Source organism: Fusarium flagelliforme (genome assembly GCF_020744385.1).
Source record: "Fusarium flagelliforme strain FIESC 12 MPI-CAGE-AA-0113 chromosome Unknown B0J16scaffold_6, whole genome shotgun sequence".
Taxonomy (NCBI): domain Eukaryota; kingdom Fungi; phylum Ascomycota; class Sordariomycetes; order Hypocreales; family Nectriaceae; genus Fusarium; species Fusarium flagelliforme.
This window is the reverse complement of record NW_025763508.1, coordinates 271,533-287,451: the sequence shown is the minus strand read 5'-3', so window position 1 is coordinate 287,451 and position 15,919 is coordinate 271,533. Positions and strand designations below refer to the sequence as shown.

At 47.4% G+C, this 15,919-nt stretch overlaps 5 protein-coding genes across 5 annotated transcripts; 3 read left to right on the top strand and 2 right to left on the bottom strand.

Moving 5' to 3' along the window:
• Nucleotides 1-240: 240 nt before the first annotated feature.
• Nucleotides 241-1,041, top strand: B0J16DRAFT_416786 (uncharacterized protein; the record flags this gene model as incomplete). Its single annotated transcript, XM_046133627.1, has 2 exons — nt 241-479; nt 535-1,041. The coding sequence occupies 2 exons, from the start codon at nt 241-243 to the stop codon at nt 1,034-1,036; spliced, it is 741 nt and encodes a 246-aa protein (XP_045979646.1). The 3' UTR covers nt 1,037-1,041.
• A 499-nt stretch (nt 1,042-1,540) lies between these two features.
• On the bottom strand, nt 1,541-3,015 carry B0J16DRAFT_374168 (transmembrane amino acid transporter protein-domain-containing protein; the record flags this gene model as incomplete). Its single annotated transcript, XM_046130587.1, has 2 exons — nt 1,541-2,194; nt 2,242-3,015. The coding sequence occupies 2 exons, from the start codon at nt 3,013-3,015 to the stop codon at nt 1,541-1,543; spliced, it is 1,428 nt and encodes a 475-aa protein (XP_045979645.1).
• Nucleotides 3,016-6,284: 3,269 nt separating this feature from the next.
• On the bottom strand, nt 6,285-10,302 carry B0J16DRAFT_273248 (uncharacterized protein; the record flags this gene model as incomplete). The annotated part of the gene is made up of 3 exons (XM_046123630.1): nt 6,285-7,762; nt 7,815-9,320; nt 9,444-10,302. 3 exons carry the CDS (start codon nt 10,300-10,302, stop codon nt 6,285-6,287), a joined length of 3,843 nt encoding a protein of 1,280 aa, XP_045979644.1.
• A 1,040-nt stretch (nt 10,303-11,342) lies between these two features.
• Nucleotides 11,343-12,399, top strand: B0J16DRAFT_322552 (uncharacterized protein; the record flags this gene model as incomplete). The annotated part of the gene is made up of 2 exons (XM_046125717.1): nt 11,343-11,497; nt 11,556-12,399. The coding sequence occupies 2 exons, from the start codon at nt 11,343-11,345 to the stop codon at nt 12,397-12,399; spliced, it is 999 nt and encodes a 332-aa protein (XP_045979643.1).
• Nucleotides 12,400-12,611: 212 nt separating this feature from the next.
• On the top strand, nt 12,612-14,220 carry B0J16DRAFT_346235 (uncharacterized protein). The gene has a single exon (XM_046128418.1). It carries the CDS (start codon nt 12,643-12,645, stop codon nt 14,143-14,145), a length of 1,503 nt encoding a protein of 500 aa, XP_045979642.1. The 5' UTR covers nt 12,612-12,642; the 3' UTR covers nt 14,146-14,220.
• The last annotated feature ends 1,699 nt before the right edge of the window (nt 14,221-15,919 follow it).

Below are 15,919 nucleotides of genomic sequence, written 5' to 3'. Positions count from 1 at the left end.
ATTACTTGAAGATAATGGTTACTCGGGCTTTGCTTGTGACGCATCTCGTAATAAGATGCCCGGCAATGCGTACTTAATAAAAGACAATGGTGGCTTGACCAATTCTTGAGCGGTGGAGGGTGATCGTTCCGCCTCCGCCTCGGCACGGGGCGGCAAAATATCTTGTCTCGGCGGCCTCCCCCGCCTCCTGTTCCAGTTCTCCTTCCTTCTCCAAACCCTGGTGCTCCCCCGTCGAAAACAATGTCGGTCGAACTGAATGAGTGGAAATTTGCGGCAGAACACAGATGCCCAGAAATCGGGTTTGACTGTATCCCCCCGAGCGCCTGCGCAAGGCACCCCACCACCGGTAGGAATTACTGCTGCAATGCCGATGGGGATAGAGTTTGCTGGAACGAGGGAAACGCCGGAGAAGATAACGAGTTCACCAAGGCTTGCTCTACGGCCGAGAATCTGAAGGGATGGAGATGCATGAGGGGAAGGTTGGTCAGACCCTGAGCATAAACCCACAGCCCCCCCGACTGATAATCTACCAAGCGAAGAGTGTGTGAGAGGAGGAAAGGTCAATTTGTGCATATTGATGCACAAAGAAGCAGAGAACCCGCTGCCCGAGATAGGAAGCTCTGTCCTAAAAGAGATGTATTCTTCTTTGAGCACTTTAAAGCCCTCTGCAACGTACCTGAGCTTCCACCCATCGGCGCTTATTGCGGCGACACAAACCTCTTCCTCGACGGCCACTTCGACAGCCGCCTCGACAGAATCGAATGCCGCCGACGCAGCCAGTGCGACAGCAGTAGCTACAGACACGACCGACCCCGAAAGCGGACTGAGCGGCGGTGCCATCGGGGGAATCGTGGCGGGGGTCGTGGTTGGAGTGGCACTGCTTGGCTTGGGAGTTTGGTTTCTGCTAAGGAAGAAGCGGCGCAAGAGGGTGCCCAAGGTTGATGATCCGGGAGGATCGAAGACTGATGCGGATCACCGAATACGAGACCGACAGATGGCAGAGCTTGGATCACGCGAGCTTCGAGAGTTGCCTTGAAAAAGGGGTGCCTATTCACAAGGCGGCCTGCTACCCTGGGGGTCCATTACGACTGCTCTAGAATCTCTTAGTAGTCTGGACTTTTACGTTATATTCCCCTTGCTAGTAAAAGTTCTTTTGCTAGATACTTAGCCTTATTCTTTTAATTCTTACTATTTAGCTTTATTTTTTTATTTTTTTTATTATATCTCGTAAGGTAATCACTAACTTATCAACAATTGGAATTTACTTTACTATACTCCAGTACCTATGTAGGCTCTTTTTGAAACTTGATTCAAAATGGAACTAAGCTAAACGGATGCAAAAGACATTCTTATTTAGCATTACATTCCTTTTTCAGTTGCAGTAATAGGTTATCTGATTTAAGAGCTATACTGTACGATGGCTATGCTGTACGATTATTTAACATAAGTCACGTAGAGACAGAAACTAAATCTTAAACAAGGAATAAATAAATCGCTAACTTAAATCATTCTATAGTACATCTAAAGTAACACATAGCATCTATGCAGCAGCATTATCTCCGCAAGAAAAGACACCACGAACACCAGAAGAAGAGTTAAATATGTCAAGAAGCTCAGTAATAGAAGCCCACAGACCAGCTGCGTTCATAAAGAGAGATAGAGCAATGAGACCAGCGTTGGCGATGGTCAGGCTGGTCTTCTTCCAGTCACGGAAGTACATGCCCTGGTTCATGTGGAACCAAAAGACAGCACTGAAACCGTAGGTGAACCAAGAGATGGTAGTAGCGGAAGTGATGGAGAGGATAGAGTCAAAGACAGGGATGGCGTTGGACAGGATGAAAACGACAATCCAGAAACCAGTGACGGAGGCGATCCAAGTACCCCAGGACTTGACGGAGCTGGAAGTGACCTCATGAAGGTTACCAGTCCAGCGCATGACGTTGACAAAGATGTACTTGGAGCCGATGTGACCGTAGGCGAGACCAGTAGCGAAGATAGCAGGGATGGCGACACCGTAGGCAGCCTTGGAGAAGATGGGGGCTGTAGATCCCAAGATTGGCGAGGTGGTGTGCTCGGCTCCGAGGCAGTAGAAGATGACGGCAAAGACGACATACAGGGTCATGGAACCACATTCGAGGACAGTAAGACAGAACTTGAAGTCCTCCATAGGGTTGGCCATTTCGGCAAGGTATCCCTGGAGGTGTTAGTTATATCCATGCAAGCGTGTATCGGTTAACTTACAACAAAGCTCAGGTTGGCAGCAAAAGCAAAGACGATCTTCAAACAAGCGTTGAGACCATCACGGAAAGTGGGGTTTCCAACAATGTTGATCTCTCGGCTCCACTCAGACATCTTGTCAACGCCTCGAGGACCATCAACGCCAAGAACGACCATGACGATGAAACAAGCGGCCAGAACACTGACAGCGTTGGGAATACCAAGGTTTGAGACAAACTTGGTGGTGCGAGGGATACAGAAGAGGTAGCATGCAGCACATGAGATAAAGATGAAGACAACAGTGCAGGTAGCGTGACCAGAGATGGTGTTGAGGGCAATAGACATGGTGACCATAGCAGAAGCAGCAACGAAGATGACCTGAATCATCATCATGACACCAGCAATACTCTCCAGAGTTCTTCCACCGACAAAACGCGTCATATCAACGATATTCAGCACCTGAGGATGAAGTCTGTAGTACTGCAGAAGCTCGTAGGCGGTATACCAAGACATTCCGCCGATGCCGAGAATGGCTATGATGCCAGGGATCAAACCAAGGGTCTTGAGTGTCGAGGGGAGCGATAGGATACCGAGGCCGACTTGGTTGGCGACGAGGATAAAGATGGTGTCCCATCGTGTGAGGGTTCGAAAGTTCTTGCCGCCTTGGGAGTAGATGTTTGAGTTGTCGGCTGACTCGTTGACGGTTTGGAAATCGTGGCCGTCGTGGGAGCTTGTGTCGTGCTCGTTCTTGTCAGAGATGATGCCATCTTGGGCAGGTTTTTCTGTGATGTTGCTCATTTTGCACGGATGTGTATAGAAAGAAGGATAAATGTCACCAGGACTGAGATTGAGATGTGAATGAGAGACAGTGATGCTGAAGATAGACGAGAAAGATTAAGTGGAAAAAGCAAACTTTATAACCGTCCGCCTCGTTTCTAAATAGCGCAGGTATGGTCTGACAGATAAGGGGCTGGGATCACCGAGACGTCATGGCAAATGCCCAGAACTACTAACAAAGTGTAATATCGCTCGCCTCAGAAATCCCCAGAGTGTAAGGGGCGACATCCACTACGACACTGCCCCCCATGGGGGACTTTCCAAAACAGGGCACTATTCTTCTCGGTGAGTTATGTGTGGATAACTGCCGGGCCAGTCGGATACTCTGCGAGTGTTCCTTGGCTTTTTGATGCTTCGAAATTTGACCGAAGAGAGGCTTTTGGTCTGTGCTTTCGGACATGCCGGGGTTTTGACGTCAGGGATGAAGGGATGTCACTCTGAGAATATTGAGCCTCATTTAGCCGCCACTTTAAGACAACGACAACTCTCAAATCAGCATACTTGAGAACCTCATATAAATCTACAATATTGATTCTCTTTTCTTTTCTCGTTATCATTTTTTTCCTCGTCAATCTCTAGACATTAATCTCGTCAAAAACGTCCTTGCTTTATTATTACGGGCTCGAGCATTACTATGACTAACAAAACTCCATTATCGTCTTGGCATCTCCATAATAGGCCCACGCTCAGGTCCCTGATTCCCCAATTATCACGAGACAAATAGTCAGAGAAATTGCAGCATCAGATTTCCTGAACAGAAAGTCTGGAGATGCCGGTTTTCATTAGTGATGAGAACCAGTTCTTTTACGAGCCCCCATGGGGAAGAGGGACTTTCCCCAGAGTTGTGTTTTTTTTTGAAGCTGGGGAGATGTATCGTGATTGATGATGTTTCTGCAGGTAATTTCTTGACGACGATCACTTCAATTTTTACATGAGATTGATTACAGAGTACTACGGGTATGCTCGGATGATCAGCATATATGCACAACTTCGTCATAAATTATACTTTAAATCGTTCTAGAAAAACGGGATTTTATGTTGATTGCTTCCGTCGCATTTTCTTATCTGGGTTAGTCTAGCCGCGCTTGCTTGCGTGGTACATTTGCCCACGGCAAAGATCTGCACGACATGAGTACACGAGTAAGGTGTTCCGAGACATGACCAGTAGTAGTCCAACGATCAACAACGGGCATTTCCTTGAATTGTCTCAACGGTATCCGCGATTGGTTATGCATCCACTAAAAGGGGTTATGCACGTCCCGATCTCAGGTCCCGACCTTGTGCGCGATTTTTTATTCTAGAATATTTCGATAACGCTTTGTTTCACTTTTGATGTCTTACCAACACAACAGACCACTCGGATCATCTATATGTTTGACCAACTCGGTTCTTCTACGGGATCACCGGTCAATTGTCTCGGTCCATATGTGTCGACCGGTGTCGGGAATGAGCCGGGTGATCCTTGTACGGAGCGGCTTGGTCCGTTTTATTCTGGGTATGTTTGCCGCGTTGTATCTGAGAGTAAGCTGATCTGAGGATCATTGGAGAAATGAGGGGATGTTCGCGTGGTCAAACGGTTAAAGTCGGACCATCGGCGTTGTTGGTAGCTTGGAATTGGTAATGGTATTGATGCCCAGTGTCTTGGCTGAGGGGGAAGTTGGGGTAAGTCGTGGTTGTCGTGATAAGGCGTGGTATTATGTCAATGCTTTGATAGTCGAGACCATTCTAGTGAGTGTAAAGCATGATGAAGGAGTAAGCTCGTACGTGAGATATATAACGTGTCGTGATAACTTCCTAAATCGGTGCTTCGTTAAGCTTGGACGCCACACCTTAAACTTGTAAGGCGACGCGTCATGGTGGGTTAGTGTGACGCGCTAATAATGAGGACCTTGGCAAGGCGCGACATTTATGTAGGGTAGGTTTAACAGTTCAGTTATTACCTTGGCTTGCATAGTTGCTGTGTAAAAGCAATGAAAAAAACAATCACTACAGCAGTCAGTAACAATTTTAAAAGTAAGCGGCTTTTTATTTGCAATTAAGCTGTAGTAGCTGTATTTGGGAGTGAAACTTCTGGTAAATGCAGCAACACAGCAGTCCACACTTCTAGGCTATTCTTTCGTCAGAAACCCTTCATTACCATTTTGATCTTTAATTTCTTTAATAAACTGGAATTGGTTTTTGAGTTGAGTGTTGATTTCCTTCCCCACCATCGGATCAATTTAGATCAGCTCGGCTACTGCTGTTCCAACCTTTATTATTGGTATATCCAAGAGACGTTTTGAACGCTCTAGTGAGCCAAACTTCGAGTAAATTTGTTTAGATACACACCTGAGACGAACGATCATCCGCCTTACGATCTCTTTTAACAACCATAGTACATCCAGCATCTGTCACTTTTATTTACTATAATCGCTACCTTTCAGGTAGTCTGTACCAGTGGTAAACAGGTTCATCATAAAATACAACTGTTAAATAGCAGTTGGTGTGATCAACAGTGTTATTTTATCAAGTACGCATTGCTGAGCATCTTACTACCAGATGTGCTACAAACAAAGCCCAAGTAGTTTCTAATAATAGTTGGTATTATTAAAAATTAAAATTCCTAGAGAAGTATGGGGTTAGCAAAAGTAAAGTATTTAATATTCTACGGATACTAAGTTTAATGTAGGCCGTGGTGGCAAAAGCATCCCCCCACTAGCAACAACAACAATAGCAACAACAACGCTGGAAACAATGCCGGTAACACCGGCACCGCTGACAACGAAGACGTTAATTAACATGAAGATGAGGATGAGTCCGAGACTGCCACCGATAACAGCCGCAACAACCGCTTCCTCGCATAAGAAGTCAATTGCACACGATATCTAACAGTTATGAGCATCGAGTTGAAGCCCACATTGATTCAACGAACTATGGATACATGAAGGATAATTAGCTTGGAGCTGAGTGTCAACGAAGAACAATGATAGGAACAGGAACATTGATAATGGTGGAGAAGGAGCGATGGAGCCAGTGAAATTCAGCTAGTATATGTCTCCAAAAAGACTTTATTGGCAAATCACATGGTGTGAAGTTTCTAATCATTTGTCTACTGAAAGGCCAAGCAAGGGAAATTGCTTAGTGAAGAAGTCAAAACTAAATCTGTATCCGCTCAATAGAAGCCTCTCCATCCCTCTCAATCTTTCCCAGCTGAACGGTTTTCCATATCCTCGTCTGATGTCGTTCTGTTATTATCGGAACTTACAAGAATTGACGATTCCCTGTAGAAGAGCATCTTTGTCCCGATACTCAGGCGAGAAGGCCTTCATCTCCTTCGAAGTCAAGGCTCTCCTGGCGTCAGCCGCCCTCTTGAAAGCAGTGCGAGGCGCCATACCTCCCTTGATTCCACCAGCGCCGATCAGCATGCCCAAGATGGCGAAGGGGGCAGATTCTGGATTGTCTACAATCTCAACGATGCTGATGGCGGCGTTACCGGCCTCACCCACAATGAGAGCAACACTAGCCAAGCGTGTAGCCACTCCAAGAGTAGAAGTGACGAGACCGGCGAATGGAATGACAGCAAATACAATACTGAGGATGTCGAGAACCAGGTTTCGGGTGTGTGTCTCCTTCATCTCCTTCCCGATCTTCTTGATTTCAGAGATACTCTTGGAAGCATCCTGCATCATGAAAATTGGCATACTGAATGATGTGACAACGTCAGCGGGGTCGGCTTGTAAGACGCCGAGCTGCATCTCCACCAATGACTCCATAGCAAGGTCAACCAGATCGTCTGTGGAGGGCATTGCCTCATCAAGAATCTCCTTGGGGTTATCGATCTCGATCTTGCCCTTGTCCCGGATGCGTCTTGGCCAGTTGTTGCGCATGAGGTAATTGATGCCGCAGGGTTGGCACTCAGCTGGGCTGGGAATGCAAGGAGGGCAAACGTTGTCGGGTTCTGAGTACTTGTCGTACCACTCAATCCAGTCCTTCTGAATGCCTGCTTCCTCAAGAAGAGCGTTATAAAACCCCTTCTCATCTCGCATCTTGAACGTGATGGTACGGATACCTGGGTTTGCTCCGGGCTTCTGGATGGGCATTGCCTCCGTACATGGGCCCTTGCCGCTGTTGCCAGGGGACGTCCACTCGCAATCCATATACTTCAGACCCTTGCCCTTACCTAAAGACATGAAGTCTTCGATTCTGTCATCCATAGTGTCCTTGACCCACTCGGCATACCAGCCGAATGCATCGTCGTAGTTCTCAGAGACATCATTGTACTCATCAATGGCAGCCTCCAGATCCCTCATGAGAATGTTCATCACCGCCATACTACGGCAGATTGGGTTGACGCTTTCGATGCCAGAAGCAAGCTTCTCCAGAGTTGTTGGCCAAGAGTCAGAGTCGCACGACACGTCATCGGGCTCTAAGTCTCCGAACCCTCCAGCCCCGGATGAGGAGTTCTTCGACCCTACCGAGCCATAGAACCAATCGGCCAAGTCGATGGCCCAATCTGTAGCTCCACCAAAATTGAGATTCTTGATCCAACTCACACGCTCCTCCTTAGTCTTGTCGCTCATGTATGCGACCCAGTCTGTCATACCATTGCCCTGTGTGCCGTATGTCATGATGTCGGAATGGGTCTTCGTATCATGCCATCGCTTTGCTGAGAATCCCGGAGTATTTTCTTGAGCAAGCTCATAAATCTCATCCAGTTCAGCGTTCGCAACTAGGCGCAAATGTTAGTGAAAAGAAGTGATTGATCGGGTGTGAACACATACTGTAGCCATTGGTCCCAGTACACTGACCAGGCTCCGCGTCTGATTCCTCGTAGGACCCTGTAAAATGACAATGAGGGCCAGTGCAGCTCTTATCCTCCATGCGGAAACTTCGGCCGTAGCTTGCAATGCCGACAATGACCTTCTCTGCCGGTACACCTGCCTTGGTGATCATACTTAGGGAGTTTCGGGTTTCGGTACGGTTGATATGAGATCGTAGACAATTGCCATTCTCACAGCCGGGATTGGCGAACTCATTGCCGTAGTCCCACTGGCCATGAAGATCGTAGGTCATAAAGACAAAGTAGTCTAGTACCTTGGCCATCTGTTCAACAGGGAATGGCTTGAGGTACCAGAAAGAACCGGGCAACGCGATGGAAAGAGACTTGCTAGACGGCAGTAGGTCTCGGAGGACAGTGAGAAACCGTTGGTAATAGAGACCGTCTGTCCTGTCACCAGAGGGAATGCCCTGATTAGTAGCGCCAGGGTATTCCCAATCAATGTCAACACCGTCAAAGCTCTTGTGCTTGGCCATAAACTTGACAACGTTTGCAGCGAAAACAGAACGATACTCGGGCTTGACCACATCACGGTATCGTTGGAATGTCTTAGCATCAGTCGACTCGGCCCAACCGCCAAAGGAGAGAATCTTCTTGAAGGGAGCGTCTATCTTGTCAAAGATCTCGAATTGTTCTTTGACATGCTCAGGGATGTTGACATCGTAGTCCGCGGTAATGCCCGCGAAGGCGAAATGGACATGGGTTAGGTAATCGAAATGCTCTTCAATCTCAGATGAATCCATGGTGAGACAAGCGCGACCTGGGTTATATGCCTGAAAGTACCCGATGCGCTTGAACTCCTTGGGTGGCGACTTGTTGTTCACGATATCAGTGCCACAATTTGAGATGCACCCGTTGGTATTGATCTTGAACGCTCCTGGGGCCTTCGTGTCGGCAGGGGACTCGGTACAAAACTCGGTAGTAGTACCACAGAACCCCCAGCCGCTACAACAAGCCTTGAGAGGACACTGGTTAAGCTTGGCAAGATCCCAGCCGTCAAAAGAGCCAGATGGCTTTTTTGTTCTGGGTTTCTGCGGTCCGCAAGCCACACCTTTGACAGGAGAGGGCATGGGTGTGTTACCCTTGCTCAAGCAGATAATCTGTCCAAGCTGTAACCTGGTGCAGCTAGACCATGCCCATGAGTTCTTGTTGTACGCCTCAATATCCTTGACAGTGATACTGGAAGCGGCTGCAACAGAAGCACATGTGTCCCCTGTGTCGATTCGGTGCGTTGCGCAAGTTCCATCGGCATCCGCTGATGGCGTCTTGTCTGGTAGACTACCAGAGCTGCAGCATACCCATTGACCAGGCGTGAGGGTAGCGCACAGGTTCTTCTGTGGGTTGTGTTTGACAAAATCAGCGCCTCTGATGTTGCAACGAACAGTAAGCGTAGTGCAAGTGTCGTCACCTTTGACTTGGATGGCCTTGCACTCGGCTCGAGCTTGAAGATCTGATGCCTCCATGTCAAGAGAAGTGACAGAAGTGGCATTGGATGATTCCGAAAATAGGCTAGCTCCAGGAATCTGAACCTCGACCCTTGTGTCATTGGGCCTGTTGAGCGGCATAGTGACACAATAACCCTCGGACCAGATCTGGATACGCTTTCGCAGGCGTTCGAAATCATCCATTCGATCGATGGCGAATATACCGAACGTATAAGGAGACAACGAACCAATGTCGCATGACTGCATGATTTCAGTGCCCTGACTAGCCGCCTTCTCGAATGCTTCGAGCATGGCAGTGCCAGCAACAGACCCCATATCGGCGCTGACATAGAGACCAACAATTGCAGAGCCTGCCTTGGAAAAAAGAACGGTTTTACCACACGAGGCCTTCTTGGCAATGTGCTGCTTGAGTCCTTGCAGGGCTGTTGTGACATCGTCGGTTGCGTTCAGCGCTCCCGGCAAGCCAGCAGTGACAACAACAGACACAGGGGAAAGCGGAGCAGAGACGCATTGACCAGTAGAGGCCTTTCCATCCTTGCTGTCCGTCTCTGCGCGTTTGGCATGTCTTCTATGTGCTTGAAGATGTGCTGCCGCTTTGGAGGGATTGGAGGTACTAGGACCACCAAGAGCGCAGACACGGATTGTCTCAACGGTCTCGGTGTGCACATTCATGTCGAACAGCAGAGGAGTTCCACACCCTTCCAAGTCCTGAACATTATGAATGTGCGTCCACTTTGTGGCGTCCGATCCAGCAACAGAGCAGAGTCGGGGGCAGCCTTTGATCAAAGGTGTTGCCCACTCCTCGCTGGTTTGCTTCTCGCCGTAGGGGGCTATAGGTGTGATACCAAGATTGAACTCGTTCTCCGTCGAGTTCAAAGCTTTAGATGTATCAACAGGACCTAAGCGTGTCCGGTTTCCGCTATCACCGGTGGCAAAGGTCAGGCCGACCAGGTGAGCAGAAACGGAAAATAAAGTGTGAAGTCTCATCGTGCTACAGGAAGTGTAGACACGGAAGTGAAAGCGATAAGACACAAAGGGAACGAAATGACAATGAGTGAATTGACAAATGAATGAATAGAAGCAAGTGATAGCCTCAAAGAGTGTAAGCACGCTTGTTAGACAAATTGTGTCAAGACTAGCAACGGTTATAATGTAGACTCGAACACCACCATAAGGGTCTAGTTAGCTTGCCAACCATTGGTCACCGTCGCGAACACGTCGGTCTTTGAGCAGCAAAACGTCCTTTTTCGTACCGAGGCCCATTCATCACTAACATTTTTCCTGACTCGCTTTCCGTTCCAGACGAGCCAGAACACGACCAGTACGACGTTGTGTTGGTCCGATGTTGAGATGTAGCCGACATTATTGCATCCCTGATCTGTGGTGATCCGTTGACATCCTTGTTGCGCTGTTGGTTCTATCGTTGAGTCTTTTTTTTTCTTTCCCTGCCAACGTCTTGGCAATGTACCCACGGGAAATTTAGCCCACATGCGATGTCGGTGTGAGCCGATAACCCACTTCGGCGGCAAAAACAAGGTTATCCGGAATGGCGGAAGAAGAAATGTTACAGACATTGATACGATGTTCATTTAGTACGGCTCTGATCCACATCACACAATCCTAGTCTTGCACTGCATACGGCCTGGCAGGGATGGGTTCACATGTTGGTTCTTGGGATGTTTTCATTGAAATTGAAAAAAAAGTAAAAGAAAAGCCCTCATGTGTTGGTTAGGACATGTCACGTAAGGGATACTCGGGCTTGGCATATCATTCACGGATATTAGCTACTCTTTGGGACGGCGCCTGATGTGTTGAGTTATGGTGGTAGTGCTAACAATTGCCCAATGGGAATTACAAAGTAGATTGCCGCTCAGACGCCCAAACATGAACAGTATACAGACTGTTGACGATATGTTATAACAGAGCATTGAGTAACTGAATTTTATATAATGTCCAGCAATGTCCACCCCATATGAGTCTCGTTATCTTTAACTGAGTATAAGTCACTCCTTTTGTTTTGAAGAAACATGCATAGTCTTGTAAACACACTCTTTTGGGTCTTTTTGACCTGGGCCTCCCTTGGCCTGCCCATTATTGGCGAATGTCAGGCCAAAGTCACGACAGGCGAGTACTCGCACGTTATCGAAAGAATCTGGTTGTGGGATCAGTATGATATTGTCACGTAAGTAAATCTTCAGTCATGTCTTCGCCACAAGAGTGTTGCTGAATTCAATCTATAGCGAAGTCTATGGAGCAAGCAAGCAGAAGATCCTGCTTGTCCAGAATCCTGGTCACCCCTGGCCGATGAAGAAGCACGTCGGATCTGGGCCCGACGGCAAGTTGACATACCCGGAGTTCATGTCCGATCTAGAACAACAGCTTGGCAAACCCGGCCATACTCCCGACTACACTATGCAGGCTCCTGATAGCGGGCCTGGATCCCCCAGCTTTGTCGAAGCCTCCGACAAGCTTATAAGCAAGAATTGGCGCGGCATTATGAAGGTGGAATTCATCACTCCCTTTGAGAAAAACAAAGACAAGAACGACTATGTCAAGTTCTTAAGCATGGTGGATCAAAAGGTTCACGCTATTTACGCCGAATTCGGTGATGATCCTAAGTGGAAGTCATTCCTAGCCGACAAACAAGAGCGATCGAGAAAGCTTCTATCAGACATCACTAGCATCCGCAAGCAGGAGACGGATGAATGGGTCAAGAATCAAATGACAAAGGATATTGAAGACAAAAATAAGAAACCATTATTTGGACTTGGCCTGAAGGAGACATATTTGGTCACTGAGCGCGTTCCCACAGCCATACCGGGACAGACTGGAACTTATGAAAAAGTCAACATTCGTGAGACTTGGAGGCAGAACCGGGACAATAAGGCTTTCAAGGCTGATCTAGCGAAGGTTGGAATTCATTCGCGGCGCGACCTTGTTACATGGGCAGAGAATCTCGGCAAGGAAGGCAACGTCGGCCCCAACAGTCCTCAAAACCAAACTCATTATGCATCCTTTCAAATTTGGAAGACACTAAGAGAGCGTTTAGTAGCGACCCTAGGGGGTTCTGGAACATGTACCTGAGATGTATAGGGGGGGTCTTGGCATTTGGATAATCTTGCATAAGAATTTAATATGTTACATTATTAGTAATACAAAGAGTTATGTATGGTTAATCCGGATGAAGCGCTGATAGGAGAATGCAAATAGTGAGTAAGCGGGGTAGCACATTACCTAAGCAGTAAATACAAATATTTCATTTATCAGATGTTTAATGTCTTTTACACCCTCCCAATTCCCACTACATTAGTACTTGACAAACATAAAATGACACTTACGAATCACGGATACCTACTCGATGATCAGCGAAAGGCCATTCGTGGCGAAGCTGTTCCACGTCTTCTGGATGATCAAGTTTCTTTAAGCGCACTCATCAGAGGAATTCGTCAACATCATGACTTCGCGACAAGTGAAACTGTCGTTCGTCACAGTCTTTCCATACCTGCTATCGCTAGGGCTTGCAATGCTCGTCTAATCATGAGTAACCAAGTACCAGACAAGATGGACGAGTCGGAAGAGCCTTATTGTATTTGGCATCCCGATCTGGCCACCGAGGACACTTATCGTGCTCTGGCTCTGAAATTTCCCACTATGCGCTATCAGGTCGGCCGCGCCTGTGCTGCAGCAGGTTACTACACCCTATTCAAAGAGTTGGAACTTTTTCCGGAAGTATCAATTGCTGAAGAAGCCCGAGAAAGTCAGACAGAGGGTGGTAAGCTGATTTATGATGAGATCATGGCTCACAAGTCGCGTTACGCCATCATGAATGACTGCAAACGTTCAGTTGAGGAAGAAGAGGAGGATTATGAAAGTCCGGCGTATTTGAACGGCGACACTGAAGTACGATGGCGCCTCAAGGCTCGACAGAAGCTGTCAATGCTTGAACTGCAGAATCTTCTTCCATGCATTGAAGAGGACATGCATCTTGACATCGAGAAGCAGGACTTGGATGAAGAGCATGGAACGCTCAGCAATGAAGAGGCCAAGTTGCTCTGGCAACCTCTTCCTCAAGATCTTCCCACCGTCAAGAAGACGCTGTTGCTGCAGATGGCCGCTTACGACGGCAATATTGAACGTTATGCACGACTGGCTGGTGGTGGAAGGACGCTATCTGAACTCGACATGGAATGTGTTCAACGTGGAATCCTCCATCACTCCATGTTTGCACGCTGGTGGGCAGACCAGATCAAGGAAGATACTGTGTATGCAAAGGCTGTCCCATACGTAACTCGGATACAGGAATCCATTGTGGCGCGTCGCATCATGGTTAACGACTATGCTGAGTTTGAGAAAGGCTGGCCGGCTGGAGTTCCAAAGCCGTATATCATTTGGTGGCCTCTACGACCAGATGCTGAATTCCTTTTCTTTCTGTTAGAAAGATGTCCCGAGATGAGTATGCAGATAGCGGCTGCCGCCATTGTCTGCGATTACGAGCATGTCTACGCTGCTGTTAACCCAGGACCGAGCTGGGACTTGCTGGAAGTTGCCGACTTTTCCACAAACCCTTTCTATCGGGAGGACCAAGAGAAGCGCGCAAAGGAAAATAATGTCACATGGAATCCTCTGGAGCCGATGGATCGGTATGCCGATTTGATGAAGACCAAAGAATACACTGTTCTGGACCCGTATGAAGGAAGGATCCGGGATACAGTCGGGGAGTATGAGCTTCCAAAATTCTATCAAAGGGTTTTCAGTACCAGCGATGTGCAACGCAAGGTTTGGGAAGGTGTTGGCAGGGTATCACTAGAAAGGCCGACATCTTCCAAATGAAGTAGTCATGCCATTTATCCAGTTTACAGTTACACTACAGGGTAATTTACTTCTTTTCCGCAATATTGTCCTTCCCGAATGCAAATCTACCATTACAATTATACCAAATAAATGTCCTGGTGACCAGGACTGTCAGGTGATTAGTTGTTCTTGTCGATGTGTCTGTTTACATCTCACCCATCCCGTTGTGCGCGTTGAGGTGCCTTGACTCGTTTGTTGTTCAAGGTTTAATTCAGCCAGGCGATATCTTAATCGCCTTGACCCAACCCTTGATCTTAGGATCCCAATTTTGCGCCGATCAACCGAGGTCTGTTAAGCGAGTTTCCGTTACGTATGTCTGAATTGGACTTACGTTATCTCTTTTACTACGTGGAAAATGCGGCAAGCCAATACATCTATCAATTACCGGTGACAAGTATCGTCTGGGCGCAATATCGCTTCAGCACAGCTCCTGCAAGTGTCGTCCGATTGACCACTTTCTCATGTACATATTACTAACATGTTGCAAGCAATACTCCAAGTGGGTCTCTTGAGGCAAATCTCAACCCAACGGCAAAAGTTCTTGGTGGACTATCCCGTGTGGAAGTGTCTCCAACCGACAGGTACGAGATACCCACAAGGTTCTGAAAGCCTCAGGGTCTCTCCCGGGCGCGTTTTTCAAATTATCCCTGCATAAGCGGATGAATGCGGGAGATACATGTAGATACTCTCATACCCTTGATATCCTTGTCGGACGTGGGACCAGGGCATATAGATAATCTAATCTGATGACGGGTATAATATGACCGTCTAGCCTAATTTTGCTAGGTGGGTCACATCAAATCGGAAATAAACCAGTGTACAACTTTAATAATCTAAGCTTATTGAACTAAGCTTAATAACTGACATATCAATCTACCTACGGCACGAAAGGAATTAGTTTTTTTGAATTTAATCCAAAGCGTGTATTGTATGCTCTACCCACTAAACAATCAAAGCCTCGTCAGGCTTGTAAATGCCAAGAGGACAACGGATGCTAGAACCAACAGTTTCCGGTGAGTAACTCTCTGAACCTGGAACCGACAAAGTGTAGTGGGGGCGTCTCAATCAACGAGAGAACCAACAGCCAGTGGCGAATGTCGCAGATTTTTCTCTCAAGGCAACTGCCCGAAAAAGTAATAATTACGAAAGAGGAATCGCCGAATGTCTTTTGGATCCAGTATCCGCTTCAATCACACCGTTTGTTGAGCCTCCGAAAACTCTATACGCGGATGTCAACTACCTGCCAAGAGATCGGTCTCCATTGATTTTTAACTCGAACATTTTTGATTTGAATCTAGACCTCGTTTCCATCAATATCATGCATTTGTCAAGTGGTATCATATGCGGCTTCGGACCGAGGACTAGTTCGACGCCAAGATCTTCACACATCACCGGCTAACCTTATCACTGCGCTTATTCAACAAATTGCTGAACTTTTTCTTCCTCATCGGATGTGACCTTATGCAGGGGAGATCGCGGGATACAGGAACCTCGCCATGTAACGTGGCGCCGAGATGCTTGGCTGTAGATAAATCACGCGAGTGAGATGCCACTTCGGGCAATCCCAATCTCAAAATACAGACGAGGATCTCAGGGACGGTTCGAGGTCCATGCGAGGGAACATCCGTGATGGGGTATTATGAAACCTGGTGTTTTTCATCGCAAGAATAAACCATAACCAGAATAGTCAGTCAATGTAAACTCAACCATTTGTAAACGCATGACAGTTAATAATGGATATACCCACTCTCAC

Excerpts from the sequence above, each read along its gene's own strand:
- B0J16DRAFT_346235 (XM_046128418.1), top strand. The coding sequence starts at position 12,643 with ATGACACTTACGAATCACGGATACCTACTCGATGATCAGCGAAAGGCC.